General features: G+C 40.2%; 1 protein-coding gene across 3 annotated transcripts in view; it reads right to left on the reverse strand.

Moving 5' to 3' along the window:
• The window catches only part of MMP16 (matrix metallopeptidase 16), a 309,944-nt gene that overhangs the window by 50,125 nt on the left and 240,522 nt on the right, over nt 1–19,297 (reverse strand). For all 3 annotated transcript variants that reach the window (XM_065585863.1, XM_005299375.5, XM_065585862.1), the window contains 2 exons: nt 14,938–15,099; nt 10,353–10,570 (listed from right to left, as the gene is read on the reverse strand). In XM_065585863.1, coding sequence (XP_065441935.1) covers nt 10,353–10,570; nt 14,938–15,099 — 380 coding nt within the window. The remainder of the gene's footprint in view (nt 1–10,352; nt 10,571–14,937; nt 15,100–19,297) is intronic.

Raw genomic sequence — 19,297 nt, forward strand, 5'->3', positions numbered from 1 at the left:
GTAGTTTGTAGAACGGAATTCAAATTTATGCTCTGAATTTCATAATCAAAGTATTTTAAAACACTTTCCAAAGCTGTACCCATTGAGAGAAACATACAAAACCCCCTTCATCCCTTCTGGTGAAAAAGCATGTACTGCATAAATGACCATCATGGATCCTCAAAGGGATCAGCTGCTCCATATTATCAGGCTAGCTTGTACACTCTTAATCAGTCGAATCAAATGAAGTTATTCAATTTTTGTTTACAAATATTCTTATTTTCCTTCACCATTTCAAAAGGACGTCCATTTCACCTGTATTCACCATTATAGAAACCACCTCCTCAGATCAGTTATATACATATCTCTGGTGTACACCTTTTTCACCTTTTTATTGGGCTTTGGTGGTAAAGGGTGTTGTGAAATGGACCCATCTGTTCCCAACCACTCAGTGGGAAACAGGGTGGTGTTCAGATGGCCACCCTTTGGGATTCCACCAGGGGAAGACAGCTTTAATCTGTGACTATGGCTCCATATGAGATCTGCTCTTGCAAACTTCCTGGGCTATGTGCTGAATCTGTTCCAGCCCTTGGCCAATCTGGCCTTATCCTCTCCCCAATCTGCACCTCCCATTTTTGGGTGCTGATGGAGTACAGACCCCTTGTGCCATCACATCCCCCTCCAGGGGAGTTTTCTGGGAGATCTAGTTTATCCTATAATCTCAGTAAGGCCTGCGGGGGGGGGGGGGAGGGGAAGAGGGAGGGGAGGTACAGATCAGCGTTCATGTTGCACTCCCCATCAGTACCTGGCCCAAGCTGGGGAAGCTAATGATCTAACCAGCAGACCAAATTCAGTGATGAAGCCACCAGAGGTGCATTGAGCATACACCAGTTTCAGTCCTTCAAGTTAATTGCTGGTTTAAATACAACGATCATGTTGCCTCTTAATCGTATCTCAAAACTAGATAAATCCTACTGTCATTACTCTTGTCTCATAAATTAGGCCTTCATTCCACAAATCAAATTTGATATCCTATGTTGTACTTTCTTCAAATAAAACAGTACATTACAACCTCTTTAGGGAGAAAAAGATTAGTCAGGATACTGAGATTATCCTTCTCTCTCGATGAAAAGTGTCGAAAGGATTTGAAAACCTGTGCAGAAAAGATAAAGATAGGAAAAGAAAAGATAGAAAGGCATCAGCGTAAAAAAGCTTTCAAAGATACACAGCCCCTAATTGCACAACTTTTCCTAGAACTACTCTGCACTGGCAGGGCTCATATTAGTAAAGGGCCTATAACAGAAACCTTCTTTCTGGTCAAAAAAGAGTGCTGCCAACTAAGGCATACTGTCAACCCTCTTGAGAATCAGAAGGTCTGCTCCACTGCGTTCCTTCCATCCGTTTGTTGCAGCAAACCCTGCACCAGTAATGAGTCACATGAACATTAACTTTCATTTATCACAGGTCATTCTTGGGTGAAAAGATTACTTTCTGAATTTCCCCAGCTAGGTCTAGGACCATTGGTGAAACAGCTTATGTTGCGGTGCATGTCTTCTCCCACTCTTTGGGTGAACTTTTTGCCACCCAGGCCCACAGCCTATGTGCCACTGTAAATCAGTCTTTATATTTGAAAAAAATGACTTTGACCAAGTAACAGACACAAGCTCATATAAACATAGAACAGGTTTGCACTCCTCAGGCCTACCTGACTTGCAAATGTGTCTGAGTCATCACAGAGAGGGTTATGACTCAGAGACATTTGTAGTAATAGTTAAAGAAAGTAGCAGGCTCATCTCTCATGCCGGAGATAAAGCATCACACTACAGGTGAAACAAATGATATGGGCAGACAGGTAAACCAAACCACCATCATTCTGATTTAGCTAGTAGGGCAGGCTGGGCAAAGATATCAGGGAGAAAAACAGACAATGTCCCAGCCAGCCTCCACTGGCAGAACTCACTTTGAACTGAGCTGGAGCTCAAAGCTGCTTATCCCTGCTCAAACTCCTACTGGAGGGCACTGGGGAAAGTGGTAAATCCAGCTGTTATAGAATGGCCTTGATTTCAGCAACTTATACATAGAAAAGATATCTGGTTATTGAGACATTCATGGCACACTATGGAAGGGGCACTCGGAAATATACTTTCACAAATGCAGGTAAGACAATGTTCACTATTTTCTATGCAACGGGCTTTTCAGCCTAGACATTGCTATTATACTTATTATTATGTGCTATTAATGTAAATGTTCATGTAATATATTACTGATGTTAATAGGAGTTTCATATTTAACTATATACACAAATACGTACATATCTGTATATCTAAATACATATTGAATATTTGTGAAAATAACTGGGCTGACACAACACTCACAAGAATGCCAGAAGAAACCATTCAAAGACTTCGAAGGACAACTGAAAGCTGTGCAATATCTCCAACTGGGAAAAAGGGGCAAGCAACAGAGCTCAGTGGAGGCCAGCAATTTCCAAGGACACCATATAATCTGATTGAAACCACATAGTACGTGTCACAAACGGAAAACAGTACCAAGCAGAATTCCACATCAAATACAGCTCTGAACAAAGCTGCAGTTGTACCCTTTCATTGACCTAATTAGCTATCTGAGGGCTCACAATAGGTATACTCTTCAAATTACATAATAACAATGGCCAGATCTGATGGTTTGATAGACAACAATAATTAAATATACAATCCAAAATATATTAATAAAGAATGTTAAGAGCAGTTCTCTCTCTCTCTCTCTCTCTCTCTCTCTCACACACACACACACACACACACACACACACACACACACACACACACACACACACACACTTTATCTGTAAAACAAAAAGAGTTAGTCATCTAAATGGCATGGGTTTATCCAGCCATACATGAGAGCATGGAATTCAGTGCAGGATGATTTGGAACAACATTGTATGGTGATTGACCAGAAAAAATACAGATTCAACAGCTAATTGATCAAGTTTGGGCTAGTACTGAACCAGCTGAAAAGCTGTTGGTTTCTTTAAAAACTTCTGAAAATCTAGCTCATCATAGTCAGCAAAATAAAATAGTGGTTTCTTTGCAAACCCAACCAGACACCTAGAAACAATGTTAAAAGTTTTTGTTTGTTAGTTGTGTTTTTTATCTATCAACCAGAACACAGGGTGATACCTTTATGAATGCAAATAAATAAATAAATGTTTCTGCTTTGTTTATGTCTTTGTTCTTATACTAGCAGCAGTGATGATATCATCAAAGATGACAGTAGAACGACATATATAAAGTTTGCATGTTCCTAATTCTGTTTGGCTGGCTTTGCAAAAGATATTGTACCACCATCCAACTGCATTGGCAATTTCATGAAAACACTTAAAGTTTGTTCAACCATTGGAACCAAATACTTCATATTATAAATTATATGTAATTATACATAGAGCTGGTAGCATTTCAAAACAATAATTGAACACAAGCATTCTAAAGAGCTGGACCCACGCCACTTTCAAAGCAGCACCAGCAGCACCCCCACCTTCACACAATTTACTGAGAATGCTTGAGAGCTGCTAGAATACCTGGAGCACTGAGGGTGGGAGAAAGAGCCAGGTTGGGCCAGGTTTAACTCTCTCCAACCACACTACTGCACTCGGCACATGGCCCGAGAATCCCATTCCCCTCAGGGGCTACCACATGGAGAAGGAGTTCCCCCAAACCTCACTGGGGAAGAAAGCCTCCTTGTTTATATGCATCCAATCATTTACACAAGTCCCATGACCAGTTGACTACACAGGCTAGACACCAATGGGGAACAGAATTAAGGTTGTGTGGCAACCATAAAACTGGCATTTCCTAATTTTTCAATGCTTGACATTGCTTGGCTTTTGTTTTAACATAGAAATTCCATGCAAAAAACCTGAGTTTTATTTTACATAATACACATTGTTCAAAACGGTGTTTGTTCCAGTCACACTAAACGTGTTCACAAACAATAGGTGCAATCCAGCTCCCGTAAAGTTAATGGAAGTTTTGTCATTGACTTCAACGGGGCCAGGATTTCACCTAGCAACTCTGCACAGCTCTCCAGAAAGGTTATGTGTCCATATCATTGGTACCTGTATTTTTGATTACCCCATCCATAAGATACCAATTTTCCAACCGGATGAAGCTTCAAAAACATTTAAACCAGACACATACCACTAGCATTTTGGTGAATATATATAAAGTTTCTCTTCTATGAGGCAATAGGATTTGTAATAACACTTAATAGTTGAAAAACAAACATATAAATATTGCTCTAAGTTACCATTTGCGACACCAAATCCTTCCAAAAGGAGAGAGACTGGAGAGGAAAACAAATAATTCAGAGGAATAAATTAACCGAGTCTCTTTTCAACCCCATTGAACAATACCTGCACTGTCAATTGCCTAACACATTGAAAAGCCCCCTCCACCCCAATAAAGAGCAAATGAAAAAAATGAAAATGTTTAGAATATAGAGCTTTAGTTGATGTTACACAAATATTTTCAGAACAATTAATACCACTGTTGGATAAAGCTTATATTACAAGCAATTCCAATTGTTTCCCAAAATGTTTACCTAAATTAGTTGAAAGACCATGATTTTGTAGAACAAGAAATTTTAATTAAGCCTTGTGCTTGAAGTGTTTTTGCAATTATTCCCTTTGGTTCCATTAGACTGTAGCCCCAATTACAATGTATTGTTAATACTACAAGATAACACTTGCTGGTGGTACAAAATTGAAGATATGTCTCAGTGTAATTTTAGATTATTCCTTGCTGTGAGATTTTGTAATTATTTTTTTGTCAAGGCTGCACTTTTTTGTTTTCCTGCCAACCAAATATTTTTAATCAGTTCACTCAGTTAAAAGATTTGAAAAAAAACTTTCCCTTAGGCCCCTAAAAGAAGGCAGGTTCCAAAGGATGTAATATCTTTTGTCCTCTAAATTTGATCTGTATTCAACTAGAAATGTTGTTTGTTCGTTAATTTCACCAGTTTTGTGGAAGTAGGCGGGTCACTGAAGAATAAATTATGCTATAAATAATTACTGTATTCTAGTAGAGAGCTGTAAAAGGATGAAGAAAAAAGTAAGGGACTGATTCTGCAACTTCTAGTCATGTGATTAGGCCCATCAGTTGCTTATCTGAATGACTGATATAAGTGGTGGTTGCAGGATCAAGCCCGTAATGTAAATCAGTTAGTCTGTATTTTAATCTCTTTTCTAATTCTTCCATAGCACTCTGTAGCACTATATCTGCTTTAGTGTCTCTCGTATTTGGAATTGTGTAAAATATGCAGTTTGAACCTGCTCCAAAGCCCTCTGAAGTCAACAGGAGTATCTCCACTGATTTAAGTAGGCTTTGGATCTGGCCCTTTGAGAAATGGAGAAAAAAAAATAGACATGACCAACGACTGGCAATGCGAACAATTCTAATTACATGTACCTTTATAACATGTACCTTTTTTTTTTTTTTGCACTAGCTTGAGTCTGGAATTTGCATTCTGTAACTTGCTTTATTCTGGAGTTATAGTTATGGCTTCTGGATTTTACATCTTTATTATTTCTGATTTTCAATGCTTATTTTTTCAGGTGCATAATTCCTTGGAATACATAAAAAATGGGCCCTTCTGTATTCCTGTGCTCCCAAGGATAAAGTGAGTATGGGAAAGAGGACCCCCTCAGCCCTTCCACAAAAATAATAATAAAAAAGGAACTCTATGAAAATGATAAATTTCTGGTATTTTGGGTTACATTCTATAAAGATCTATTCTCAGATATTTGCTTCAGTGGGCTTTATTAGCTTCAAACTAAATAAGAAACAAGGCCTTGCTAATGTGCATGTTTAACACCAATACATATTTTTAACTCACAAGACTTTTAGGGACAATAGCCCCAATCCTTCAAACATTTACACATATGAGTTTCTTTAAGCACTTCAGTAATTCCATTAAGTTCAGTGGAACGACTTAAGTGTGAACATTTTTACAGGGTCTGTCCTATGCCTTGTTAATCTATTCCACAGAAGCATAAATTGTGGGCCCTTTCAGTTTCTCAATAAATCTTCCTATGATCTTCTCACTGTTGCTACTGCTGCTGGAAGTGGTTTCACTGCCTTTGTAGGTGATACTCTTCCTTGTGAGAAAGAATTAAACCAATGTTTCATCATGGTGTTAGAAGACACAGGTTCACAGTTCATGTTAAGTTAAGTCTCATATTGCTGTTGTTTCTTTGTCTCTTCTGTTTAATATTTGTTTCCTCACCCTTATACTCTTTTCTTTCCTGCTACTACCAAAAAATACCAAAGCCTATAATTCATGGCGGATTTCTTTCAGAATTCCTCACTTGTTTACCACAGATTGGAAGACAGATTTTCTTTTTATTTATTTGAGTTTAATAGGGTACTCTATGTAAATACACAATTCTGAAATGGAATTTTAATTACATCCATATAGTTTTATGTGAATACAACTGCGGTCTAGACTAATGTGAAGGGGTAATGACAACTACCACTTAATTGCCAGAAAACTAAGCATAATATTGTTTGTACTTTATAAATACTTTTTTTTCAATGTTTCTCAGAATGTGTAGAGTCACACAACATATTTCTACAAGTTGTGAAGGAGGTATTATAAGCTCATAAAACACAGCCCATTCAGTCCTGCCTAAAATCCATCTTCTACCATCCACCGCATTGAAATTTCAGAAGATAATTTCCAGATGGAGCTGCAACAAAAGCCAGGGATTTTGTGAAAACTCATGCAACTAAGAGGCCAACAAGCACAGTACTGACAATGAGGATGAGGATGATGGAGGCAGAGCTGGTAGGCACTCTTGTTGGTAAGGAATAACCATGGTGTCGAATAAATCAAAAGACGTGAAATTGCCCTGAGTAATACTTAGAAAAAATGACTGGGATGGCTCCATCTGGAACCCTTGGGAAGCAATGAAATGGTATAGCCATTAAACATTTTTTAACTATGAAATAGTTTGTCTGAAGTGATTGATCATCGTTGATCCCACAGATCAGAAATACTGGACTAGCTTTAAACTCTGCCTCTCTGCTTCAGAAGACTGAAAAAGCAGAATGAATGATACAGAACAGGGGAAGTGAAGGAAATTTATAAAATAACCACCTGCATAATGGATCTTGCCAAATGATTTGAGAAAATGAAGTTCCTTTCAATGAAGCAGATAGCCCCAGATGTACTGACTGTCAGAAGATTCTTTCTGCTGAGACTGAGGAGCAGATGAGACTGTGAAATACAGATACAGATACAGAGTGCTATACACAGTGACAGAGAGATTCTGCATTAAAGGCAGAGGGACAATGGCATGACAAGTTGCATAGCTTCCCCATGAGAGAAGTACCAGTTTGTTTTCTTTTGTTTTTCAGCCATTTGCTACATCCCTGTGGGAGGCATAACTAAACAGGGAGGGGAAATTAGCTGAAAGAAAACATGAAAGTAAGAGTGAAAGCTAAACACTCATCCTAGTCAGCATAATTGTGGGGGCTAACAGGAGCTTCTGGATAAAAACTGTTGTGCTCAAAAATTCTGCTATCCCATTTGTTGTTTGTAGCTCTTCAAGCATGATTAAGCAACCCCCACAAGTTAGAAATCGACTTTGTCCTTAACCTTATTGAAAATTTCATCTATAGACTCATAGACTTTAACGTCAGACGAGATCATCGTGATCATCTAGTCTGATCTCCTGCAAATTTCAAGCCAACTATAAATGTTATTCCTATACTTCCTTTAGCTAAAACATGATTTTCCTTTTTTTCTCAATAGCAAACTTCTCCCCCACGTGACAGAACTGGCAGGGGTATTTCTAAGGGCAAGGGGATTCCCCAGTGTTTTGAGGAGATGTCCTTTTGGAACAATACACGTATGTGGCTCTAATTGCAGTGTATTTGAAGAATGGTAATTTGCTCTCCCTAGAAATCTAAACACTGTTGCTCAAAAGGTTCATCCACAAAATTAAGTACACTTGCTGATCTGTGGGAAGTCTTAAACAAGTGAGCTGCTGTGCTCTGGTATTTATAGTTTGAGTCAGAGCAGGGGCAGCTCTTCCTCTTATTTGAAATCATCTTTTAAAATACTGTACAAATCTATCAAATACGGTTAGTTGGCAGAATGGTTATATTGTAAAAGTAATGAGAAAACTCAATTAAAAGGGATGAGAAAAAAATCTTTAAATTGTACTTTTCTCTTAAAAATAGCTTTATTAACTTTCACTCTGGAAATATCCAACTAGAAACGGATGTTTCTAAGATGGTCTTAAAGGCCAAATTTTCCGAAGTGTATCCAATTTGTATAAGCAATTCTGAGAGTACATAAAAAAAAAATAGTATTTTAGTTTGCCAATGACCAACTGGATAATTAACTGGCAATTTGCAAGCACAATTATAAATTTAAATAAAAAATAAATATTTTTTTTTATTATTTGGATAACTAACTGGCAATTTGCAAGCACAAATTACATGTGTCATTGTGCTGGTAAAAAGTCCTGGAATTGCATATACATTGTAGAAAGTCAGGCCCCAAATATGAACCTATGTACTCTGCGTGAATGGAAATCTGCTTATTACTGAAACATAAAACCAGATTTGATGTTCATAATGTATGGTAAATAAAATATTTTAAGATAGTAAGTGAAACCGAATTAAAATGATTTTCTCTTAACTGCTACAACTTTTATTTTCACATATAAAGGAAAAAATTAGTTAGGAATTATGGTGAATCTATTTGTCTGAAAGTACAGGCTTAGGTAGGCAGGCAATTTTGTATTAGTGGTAGATCATGTCAGTATTTATTGACTTATGCCTACAATAAATGAGACTATGTTCTGTTGTTCTTGAGATGGATGATATGAGATGAAGTAGGTATTTTAATATCCTGTTTAATGTATTTCAGAAAATTAGATTCTTCCTTAACCTTTTTGTTTTATTCACAAAGATTGATGGTATAGCACTTCCAAAAGAAAGGCACACAAAGTTTGAAGAGAAGCCAAATATTCAAATGATAGGTTATTTCCTTTTTTCAGAAGGACTGACAAACTCCTTAGTCTTTTATGGAAAAAATAATTCATCTCTTGCCCTTTGCTTGTGAAGAGAACCCAATAATTTGAATTAATTAACATAAAATAATCAGCAAAAAAAGTAAATTATTTTTAAAGAAGTCTTAAAGCAATTCAAGATCTGTTGAGTACTGATAAAAGGTTCTTTGGAGAGGGTACATAAGGGGAAAATGTGTCGAGTATTCTATCAATCTCTGCAAAGACAGGGCACAGAAGAAAAGCAGACAAAGGCTATGGCAAAATATTGGATTAATGGACCAGAAGGTCAATCTGATAGGACAAATTAATCCTGTTGCTAATGTTTTCCCCTAGGACTTGGAAGAAAAACTTCATGGAGGAAAACACCTGTTCTCACTAGGTATAATTTTGAAATCAAAAAGAATTGTGACATATATTTACACAACAAAAATTCCACCTAGTCCATTGTTCAGCCAAATTTGGGACATCTCTGTGGATTCCAAGATAATATATTACATTAATATTGCCAGCAATAAGCAATAGGTAATTTGCACAACAATAACTGTCAGAAAATTAATTTACTTAAAAGATTGAATAATGATTCTGTTATTTCTGTAGCCTGCAATACAATTTGGAAATTATACAAGGTGCTCTGCTAGATCATTCTTCTAACAAATGGCTTTGCTTAGATTTGTTGGCTTTGAACCGTTAGTGAAGCCTCTCCATCAAAAGGCTAGTCCAGTTGGTGTGAGATGCACCATATATATGCAGCTCCAGACAAAATGATTAATTGAAATAAACAATAAAACATCTGCAAGGAAGTTCTTATAGCAAAGACCTTTACTCAAACATGTATCAAAGCAACCATTACACAATGACAAACATCCCTTATAAATGATTGATCTAATTATAAAGTTAAATTACAGGGTCCTTGTAAAGAAGTGTGTGCTGAAGACACAATAATTGCAATGTGCCTGGAAGTGGCTAAGTTCCCAACAAAATCATTCCTATCAGCTTCTATTCATGCCTTGAATTATGCTGTTTTTTTAATCTCTGCATAAGATGCTGCATTTACTTACCCTTAAATTTTGAGGCATTATAGCTTCTGCTGAATGTATTCCAAAAATAGAACATTACAGCAATGCTCTGCTAGACATTTAAGCCATTTGTATGTTTATTCTTTAGTTTCTTTTCTTGAACTTTCTAACTGTGAGAGGGCTGGGAAAGTGGAGTCATGATGAATGAAAGCTTGTTTCCTGAAAAAAGTAGAAATGTAGACACTTGATGTAACACTAAAAAATTCACAGCGTCCTACCTTGAAAACAAACATTTCCCTGCGAAGAATAGCTAGAGTGTTGAAGTTCCCATCACAGATGTTTGGTTTGGCTCCAGGATAGGAAGGTTTGTCAGCAGTGGGCGGTCGAGGCGGTTTAGGCTGCCTGTCATTCTTCCGAGGGTCTGCTGGAGGGACAGAACGATGCGGGGGCACTGTTGGCAGAGGTCTTGTTGGTGGTGGGATCTTGTCAGGTGGACCTTAAAAATGTTAGCAGCAGAACATTAAATTTAGATCACTGTAAATCGAACTGCAGACAGCTCTACAAAAATATACCCCAAAGAATACTCCTGCATTGGCAGAGGAATGGCTTAGTTGGCGTAACATGCTCTTTCCAAATTCTGATCTGTGAAGATAGAGTATAACAATGTGTGCTTTGGATACATAAAGTCAAGTTACTTATGAAGAAAAAAATGACTGCTGGAATTCTGATACCTTCCTCCTTTATTCCCCAACAAGCTTACAGACCACAAAATCCACCAAAATTTAAGATTACATACGGTAAACAATTTGTGCTTGAACAAAGCTTATGGAACTGCTTTGGTGAGAACAAAACTTTCATTGGTTACGTAAAATGTGGGAAATTTGTCCTAACAGCATGTAATAATTCCACCACCAACCCATGTTTTTAAATATTCTAATAACTACACCCATCCACCCATCCACACAGACAGCACATGTTGTGGTGATGTGATAAATGACACAGGCATGTGATAAATTGCATTTATTATGCACCTTTGACCCATTAACCTGCTGTCTTCCCACTAATCTGTCTTTTCTTGAACTACTTCTAATATTCTATGCTTCTGAGCTGCTTCTGTAGCTGCCTCTTTGTTTTATAAATCAACCAGACTCCAAAATATTTCCTTCTTAACCGCAGAGGTGGAATTTCTCTCCCTACCCCTCCAACTATACTGGCTAGGGTTACCATATTTAAAAAATAAAAAAGAGGACACTCCACGGGGCCCTGGCCCCGCCCCTTCCCCACCCCGGCCCCGGCCCAACTCCGCCCCTTCCCCACCCTAACTCCACCCCTTCACTGCCCATTCCCCAAAGTCTCCGCCCTAACTCCCCCTCTTCCCTCCCAGCCACGCAAAAAGGGCTGCCCAAGCGCTACCGGCTTCACGGTTTGCCGGGCAGACCCCAGACCTTGCGCCCCCGGCTGGCGCGTCCCCAGCACAGCTGGAGCCCGGGAGGGGAAGCGCCCAGCAGGGGGTGCAGGGTCTGAGGCTGCCCGGCAAACCCGTGAAGCCGGTAGCGCTCGGGCTTCGGGCAGCCCCTATGCCTCCGGACTCTGCGCCCCCGGCCGGGCACTTCCTCTCCCGGGCTCTGGCTGCTGTGCTCCTCCCCTGACTCTTCGGCTCTGTTTAAGAGCCAAGCTGCCCGAGCCAGCGCTACCGGCTTCGGGCAGTCCCCTTGCCTCCGGACCCCGAGCCGCCGGAGCAGAGCAGCTGGAGCCCGGGAAAGGAAGTGCCCAGCCGGTGGTTCGGGGTCCGGAGGCACAGGGGCTGCCCGAAGCTGGTAGTGCTGGCTCGGGCAGCTCGGCTCTTAAACAGAGCCAAAGAGTCAGGGGAGGATCAGAGCAGCTGGAGCCCGGGACGGGAAGTGCCCAGCCGGGGGCGCAGGATCTGGAGGCTGCCTGGCAAACCATGAAGCCGGTAGCGCTCGGGCTTCGGCAGCCCCCTTGCCTCTGGACCCTGCGCCCCCGGCCGGGCACTTCCCCTCCCCTGCTCCAGCTGCTCTGCTCCTCCCCTGACTCAGACTTCGACTCTGTTTAAGAGCCAAGCTGCCCGAGCCAGAGCTACCGGCTTCGGGCAGCCCCCGTGCCTCTGGACCCCAGCCGCCGGAGCAGAGCAGCTGGAGCCTGGGAAGGGAAGTGCCCGGCTGGCGGCGCAGGGTCCGGAGGCAAGGGGGCTGCCCGAAGCCGGTAGCGCTGGCTCGGGCAGGTTGGCTCTTAAACAGAGCCGAAGAGTCAGGGGAGGAGCAGAGCAGCCGCAGGACAGGAAGTGCCTGGCCGGTATTTTTCCCAGACATGTTCGGCTTTTTGGCAATTTCCTCCGGACGGGGGTTTGATTGCCGAAAAGCCGGACATGTCCGGGAAAAACCGGACGTATGGTAACCCTAATACTGGCCTAAGTTGGCAGTCTGGTAAAACTGAGTTCTGCACTAGTGATAGGATTGAACCATTAGGGATACAAAGAGAAGGTCACAGGAAAGGATATTTTCCCAGCTCCCAGTGTGGCACAAAGCACCTTTCTAGCCATGGAAGGACTTGAGACTGGGCTTTAAAGTTTAGGCACTTATGTATACAGAAAATATATTTAGATTTTTTTTTAAGAAATGTTTGAAATCCATTGTTAATATTTTCCCCTATGAATCCTGTACAGTTGGACTCATGGCAACCCTGACATTAGATTTTACAGGCGGATGGATTGAAAAGGTTGTCCAAACTTAAAAATAGTGCAAAATAATAATAATGAAAACACTTTGTGTAACATTTCTAAAATATCTGTGCTGTAAACTATTTGACATATACTGAATAAATCATGATGTGGTGCAATATAAAGGTTTTAATGGCTCTCATTTAGGATGATCTGATTAGTCCATTCATAGTTTTGCTATTTGTAAGTAATATGGTCATTCTAGATTCATGCTGATAAAAACCCTTATGTGTAATGGGCAGGCTAAGAAACTTCATTCCATTTCTAGAGATATTATTGGGTTTAGTGATATTTTCCATTTTAAATATAGGACGTCTCTGTAGGACCTGTAATATCTCTGGAAATAGGACAAACTTTTAAAGTCTGCCCATTGTATGTAGCTATCTATCTAGATCAGTTTAACTGCAGTGTCTATTTGTACGTGACAAAACAGTCTGCTTTAATTCATCTGTATGATAGTAGGTTAAGGAGCATCTTTGCAACCTGAGACAAAACTAAATCTAACATAAATGAAATCTGAATGTCTAGTACTTGATCAAAGAAAGTAAATTAACTAGGATAAATGTTTACTGATTGAATATTTAAAGCAACTCGAACTACCATCAGTGAAATTTAATAAGACATTTATTTCCTTCATAATTTTAAGGAGCATGGCATTCATAATTTACAGTTAATTAGGCTGTGATGAATAGTGTAGATCAACACAGTTACTTTCATTGGATAAGATTTTTTTCAGACATTCAGTCCAAATCACCTTTTGATTTTAGCACAGGCAGCAAAGGAATTAACTTGCAGTAGCTAATATCTGAATGATTCTAAATCCAAACTAAAGTTTCCACATGCAATTTGGTAGTGATGTCAGGCATCACTTCCCAGGAGTAAAGTTCATTAGCATACAGCTGTTAGAGTTTATTATTTAGTATATGGGCAAAATGTCCTTGTCTAGACTACCAACTTATGAGTTCATGAGAAACAACCTCCTTTCGGTTAACCACATACAATAAATTTTAACTAGACAATCACTTTATCTCCTTTCTGGAACATCCAGAGTATAACACCACTTAATAATATAATATTTAGCATAGATGTATTTGGTATCTAATCAGAGATGCACCATTATTCTGTACGAACTCATCCGGCTTTCCTAACAGCAAAAGATCAGCAAGAAATGTGACCTTGTTAAAAGTCAGTTTAACCCTGAGAGAACACTTACCACTTAGACATTTAAATTGGAAAACTAATGAATGCAAAACAAATTAGTGAACTTAAATGACATCGTTTGCAAATGCAAATGATATCTACCAGTCACTTGGCATTAACATACAGATAGAACAGATTTTTCATTGTAAGAATGTAAATGCTCCATTAATTTAGCAAAAGCAGATTCTTTAATGGTTAACTGTGTATGTCAAGCTTTTTAAAACTTATGTATTAAAAAAGTTGCCTGTGGAAATGTCAGAGGCAGTCCTGTGGAAGTCAGAGTTACCTTAAACCGGCAATGAGTAAATTGCCTTTTTTCTTTCCAATTATGTTGCTTTCTTTGACTGAATAAAATAACATGAGAAATTATTTACAGTGGATGTTTCTTTCATTTTAGGCCACAATAACCAAATATGATATACATTTTAAAGAACAGGACACCCTCTCCCCCCGCTATATTGTGCAAAACCTTGAGTTGTTAATATTAAGCTTTTGAAATCAATTTGCTATATTTATTGCAATAAGAATGGGAGGAAGAAGGGAGATGCTGGGACCACAAAACTGCTTTACCCAGGGAACTGCACAGTTTTATAACTGATATATTGAGAACTTTGGAAATGAGCCGGTTATGGTTAAGGCCTTCATTTCTTAATATTTTAATAGTTTGGGATCCCTTTATAGATATTCTTTACTAGCAGTTTAAATATTTAAGATTACCATTCCAGCTGAGTGCAGATTTAGATGCAAGCTGTAAATAGTGTGGGACTAAATAAGAAATCTTCATCAAAATCCATGGCTTTCTCACAGCAAGAAATCAAAGTCTCTGGGACTACAGCTGACAGAGCATATACATATATATATATATATATCCTCAAATATGTTCTTAAGCAAACTATTTAATATGTGTAATAAAAAAAATGACATACCATATATCTTCTGAATGCCCTGTAAATCATCACTAGGTAGTTTGAAGTTGTCTGTTTCCATATACTGGTAAAATGGAGCCATGATTGCAGTGGGGTCATTGGAATGCTCCAAGCCTAGAGCATGCCCCAGTTCATGCACTGCAACTAAAAATAGATCATTTCCTATGGAAACAAAAAGAGGAAATGATTTAGAATAATACGACCAATAAAGTAATACAAATACAGAATCCTGGACACCAAATGACATGTTAGTGGATTCAGATTTTACCAAAAAATCAAGAGCCAACATATGAAAATGAAACATAGGGGAACACTAGAATAGCAGTAGACTTTTTTTCTTTTAAACAAATGAAGAATTATTATCACTGTATGATGAAAGAGATGTGGTGATTCTTTTATGGATTCAAATGACGGTATTAATCATTGTTCAAATAGCCTTGTAAAGAGTACACAGTGCAAAAACACATTACTAAACACAACAACATTGTCAACCTTTCCAACCACACACTTAGCCCAGCAGAAGAGTCTGTCCTATCTCGGGGACTCTCTTTCTGTCCCACCATCCCCACGAACACGATACAGTTCTGCGGTGATCTGGAAGCCTACTTTTGTCGTCTCTGACTCAAGGAATATTTTCAACGCACCACTGAACAGTGCACTGACCCACAGGAACCCTCCTACCAACACTACAAGAAGAAGAACTCTGTGTGGACTCCTCCTGACGAAATGACAGACTGGACTTCTACATAGAGTGCTTCTGCAGACGTGCACAGGCTGAAATTGTGGACAAACAACATCACTTGTCCCATAACCTCAGCTGTACAGAACGCAATGCCATCCACAGCCTCAGAAACAACTCTGACATTATCATCAAAGGGTCTGACAAAGGAGGTGCTGTAGTCATAATGAACAGGTCAGATTATGAACAGGAGGCTGCCAGGCAACTCTCCAAGACCACATTCTACAGGCCACTATCCTCTGATCCCACTGAGGAATATCAAAAGAAACTACACCATCTGCTCAAGAAATTCCCAGCTACAGTACGGGAACAAATCTACATGGACACACCCCCAGAACCCCAACCAGGGGTATTCTATCTGCTACCCAAGATCCATAAACCCGGAAACCCTGGACCCCCCATCATCTCAGGCATTGGCACTCTTACAGCAGGATTATCTGGCTATTTGGACTCTCTCCTCAGACCCTACGCTACCAGCACTCCCAGCTATCTTCGAGACACCGCCGACTTCCTGAGGAAACTACAATGCATTGGTGTTCTTCCTGAAAACACTATCCTGGCCACCATGGAGGTAGAAGCGCTTTACACCAACATTCCACATGAGGATGGACTACAAGCTGTCAGGAACTGTATCCCTGATGAGGCCACAGCACGCCTGGTGGCTGAGCTTTGTGACTTTGTCCTCACCCACAACCACTTCAGATTTGGGGACAACTTATACCTTCAAGTCAGTGACACTGCTATGGGTACCCGCATGGCCCCACAGTATGCCAACATTTTTATGGCTGACTTAGAACAACGCTTCCTCAGCTCTCGTCCCCTAGTGCCCCTCCTCTACTTGCACTACATTGATGACATCTTCATCATATGGACCCACGGAAAGGAGGCCCTTGAAGAATTCCACCTGGACTTCAACAATTTCTACCCCACCATCAACCTCAGCCTGGATCAGTCCACACAAGAGATCCACTTCCTGGACACTACAGTGCAAATAAGTGATGGTCACATAAACACCACCCTATACCGGAAACCTACTGACCACTACATGCCTCCAGCTTCCATCCAAGACACATCACACGATCCATTGTCTACAGCCAAGCCCTAAGATACAACCGAATTTGCTCCAACCCCTCAGACAGAGACAAACTCCTACAAGATCTTTATCAAGTATTCGTAAAACTACAATACCCACCTGGAGAAATGAGGAAACAGATTGACAGAGCAAGACGGGTACCCAGAAATCACCTACTACAGGACAGGCCCAACAAGGACAATAACAAAACACCACTGGCCATCACATACAGCCCCCAGCTAAAACCTCTCCAGCGCATTATCCACGATCTACAACCTATCCTGGAAAATGATCCCTCACTCTCACAGACCTTGGGAGGCAGGCCAGTCCTCGCTTACAGACAACCCCCCAACCTGAAGCAAATACTCACTAGCAACTACACACCACACCACAGAAACACCAACCCAGGAACCAATCCCTGTAGCAAACCTCGTTGCCTACTCTGTCCCCATATCTACTCTGGCGACACCATCAGAGGACCCAACCACATCAGCCACACCATCAAGGGCTCATTCACCTGCACATCCACTAATGTTATATATGCCATCATGTGCCAGCAATGCCCCTCTGCCATGTACATCGGTCAAACCGGACAGTCCCTCCGCAAAAGAATAAATGGACACAAATCGGACATCAGGAATGGTAACATACATAAGCCAGTAAGTGAACACTTCAATTTCCCTGGTCATTCTATTACAGATTTAAAAGTCACTATCATTGAACAAAAAAACTTCAGAAACAGACTTCAAAGAGAAACAGCAGAACTAAAATTCATTTGCAAATTTAACACCATTAATCTGGGTTTGAATAGGGACTGGGAGTGGCTGGCTCATTACAGAAGCAGCTTTTCCTCTCCTGGAATTGACACCTCCTCATCTATTATTGGGAGTGGACTACATCCACCCTGATTGAATTGGCCCTGTCAACACTGGTTCTCCACTTGAGAAGTAACTCCCTGCTCTCCATGCGTCAGTATATAATGCCTGCATCTGTAACTTTCACTCTATGCATCTGAAGAAGTGAGGTTTTTACCCACGAAAGCTTATTCCCAAATAAATCTGTTAGTCTTTAAGGTGCCACCAGACTCCTTGTTGTTTTTGTATTACTAAACACAAGTCTTGATAGTCATGGCTAGCTTGCATGCTATTTCGAATTTTAATTGAATCCTATAATGAGACTGAATAAAAGCATTTGCATTGGGAAGTAGGCTTGAGCTTAAAAGGAAAATATTGCTACCATAAGTGGTAAACTTCATAAACTGTATACTACCTATTTAGGACAAGCCCTGCAAAGAATTTTAGTCTCCCAACTGCTTACAGTCAGGCCCCTGCTGATGACCTGTACATGGTGTCCATTTCTGAATCATCCTAAGTGAAATCATTAGGAGGATAAAGAAAGAGGTGGATGTTCCATTATCTCTCTCAAACCAGGATGTTACCTCTATGTATATATTTTACAGTGGGGTCTTAATAGATTCCTCACTGTGTGATCTGTTTACAGAAGTAAGTGGTTATATAAAAATTAGAGCTTTTTATTTTAAGTAGGTCTCGATAATACAATAATATGCAGTATTTTCACTTAGTAAAAGGAAAAGATTAAAATCATTGAATTGACTTGTTGCATATCACTCCTTGATTAACTCAGACAGTGTTATTTACTAGAAAACAAACAGGGCAAGGTCACGTTTTGTTTGTGTATTTTTGAAAATCCACAAAAGAAATCAGAGATGTGTGAACTGATTTCACTTTTTAAAGTCTTTTCCTCTGCATAGCAACATTCCATTTTTATTGCAAAGAGCTGAGAATAATTAGAAATGCTGATCTCTGCAATTATTGCAGCCTTGCTGAAAACTACAAATATGGGCCCTAATTCTGCAATTCCACCACAAAGTATATTGCAGGATCAGGACTATACGTTGTCTATTGTTTAATTATCTCCCCCCGCCCCTCTAATCCCCCATCCACTCAAAAAATTACTCTGTGTTTCTTCAGGAGCTTTCTTTTTAAAATAGAGACTTAAACCCTAATTCTGCAAACTTCATTCATGCAACAGACACACTGAAATCAATGAGACTACTTGTGTAAAGTAGTAGTGTTAACTGCCCCTAGTGTCTGGCTTCTTGTAGCAACACCACCACCAACAGAGCCAGAGTAAATGTGAGACGTAAGGGCAAAAAGAGATGTCAGAGGGAAAAGGGACAGCGACGTTAAAGTGCTGCCGCAGCTTTAAGAAGGGTCCTTTGCCGCGGCAGCGCTTTAACATTGCTGCTCCCCGCCATCAGTGGCCCTGCCGGTACAGTCCCTACCAGCAGGGCCGCCGACAGGGGAGGAGTGACAAAAGGGGCAGTTACCCGGGGCCGGTGATTTAAAAGGCCGTTGGAGCCTCGGGTGGCGCGGGCCAGGGGCATGGAAGGGCTGGCTGGGGGATGCTGATCCCCCCAGCCCCACCTCTTCCGCCCAAGGCGCTGGCCCCCATACCAGGAAGTCTTTGGAGTTACTTTCACCTCTGAATCTAATCAAGATGCAAGACTGGTTTTCAAAACAACATAG

The sequence above is a fragment of the Chrysemys picta genome, chromosome 2 (assembly GCF_011386835.1).
Source record: "Chrysemys picta bellii isolate R12L10 chromosome 2, ASM1138683v2, whole genome shotgun sequence".
NCBI classification, from domain to species: domain Eukaryota; kingdom Metazoa; phylum Chordata; order Testudines; family Emydidae; genus Chrysemys; species Chrysemys picta.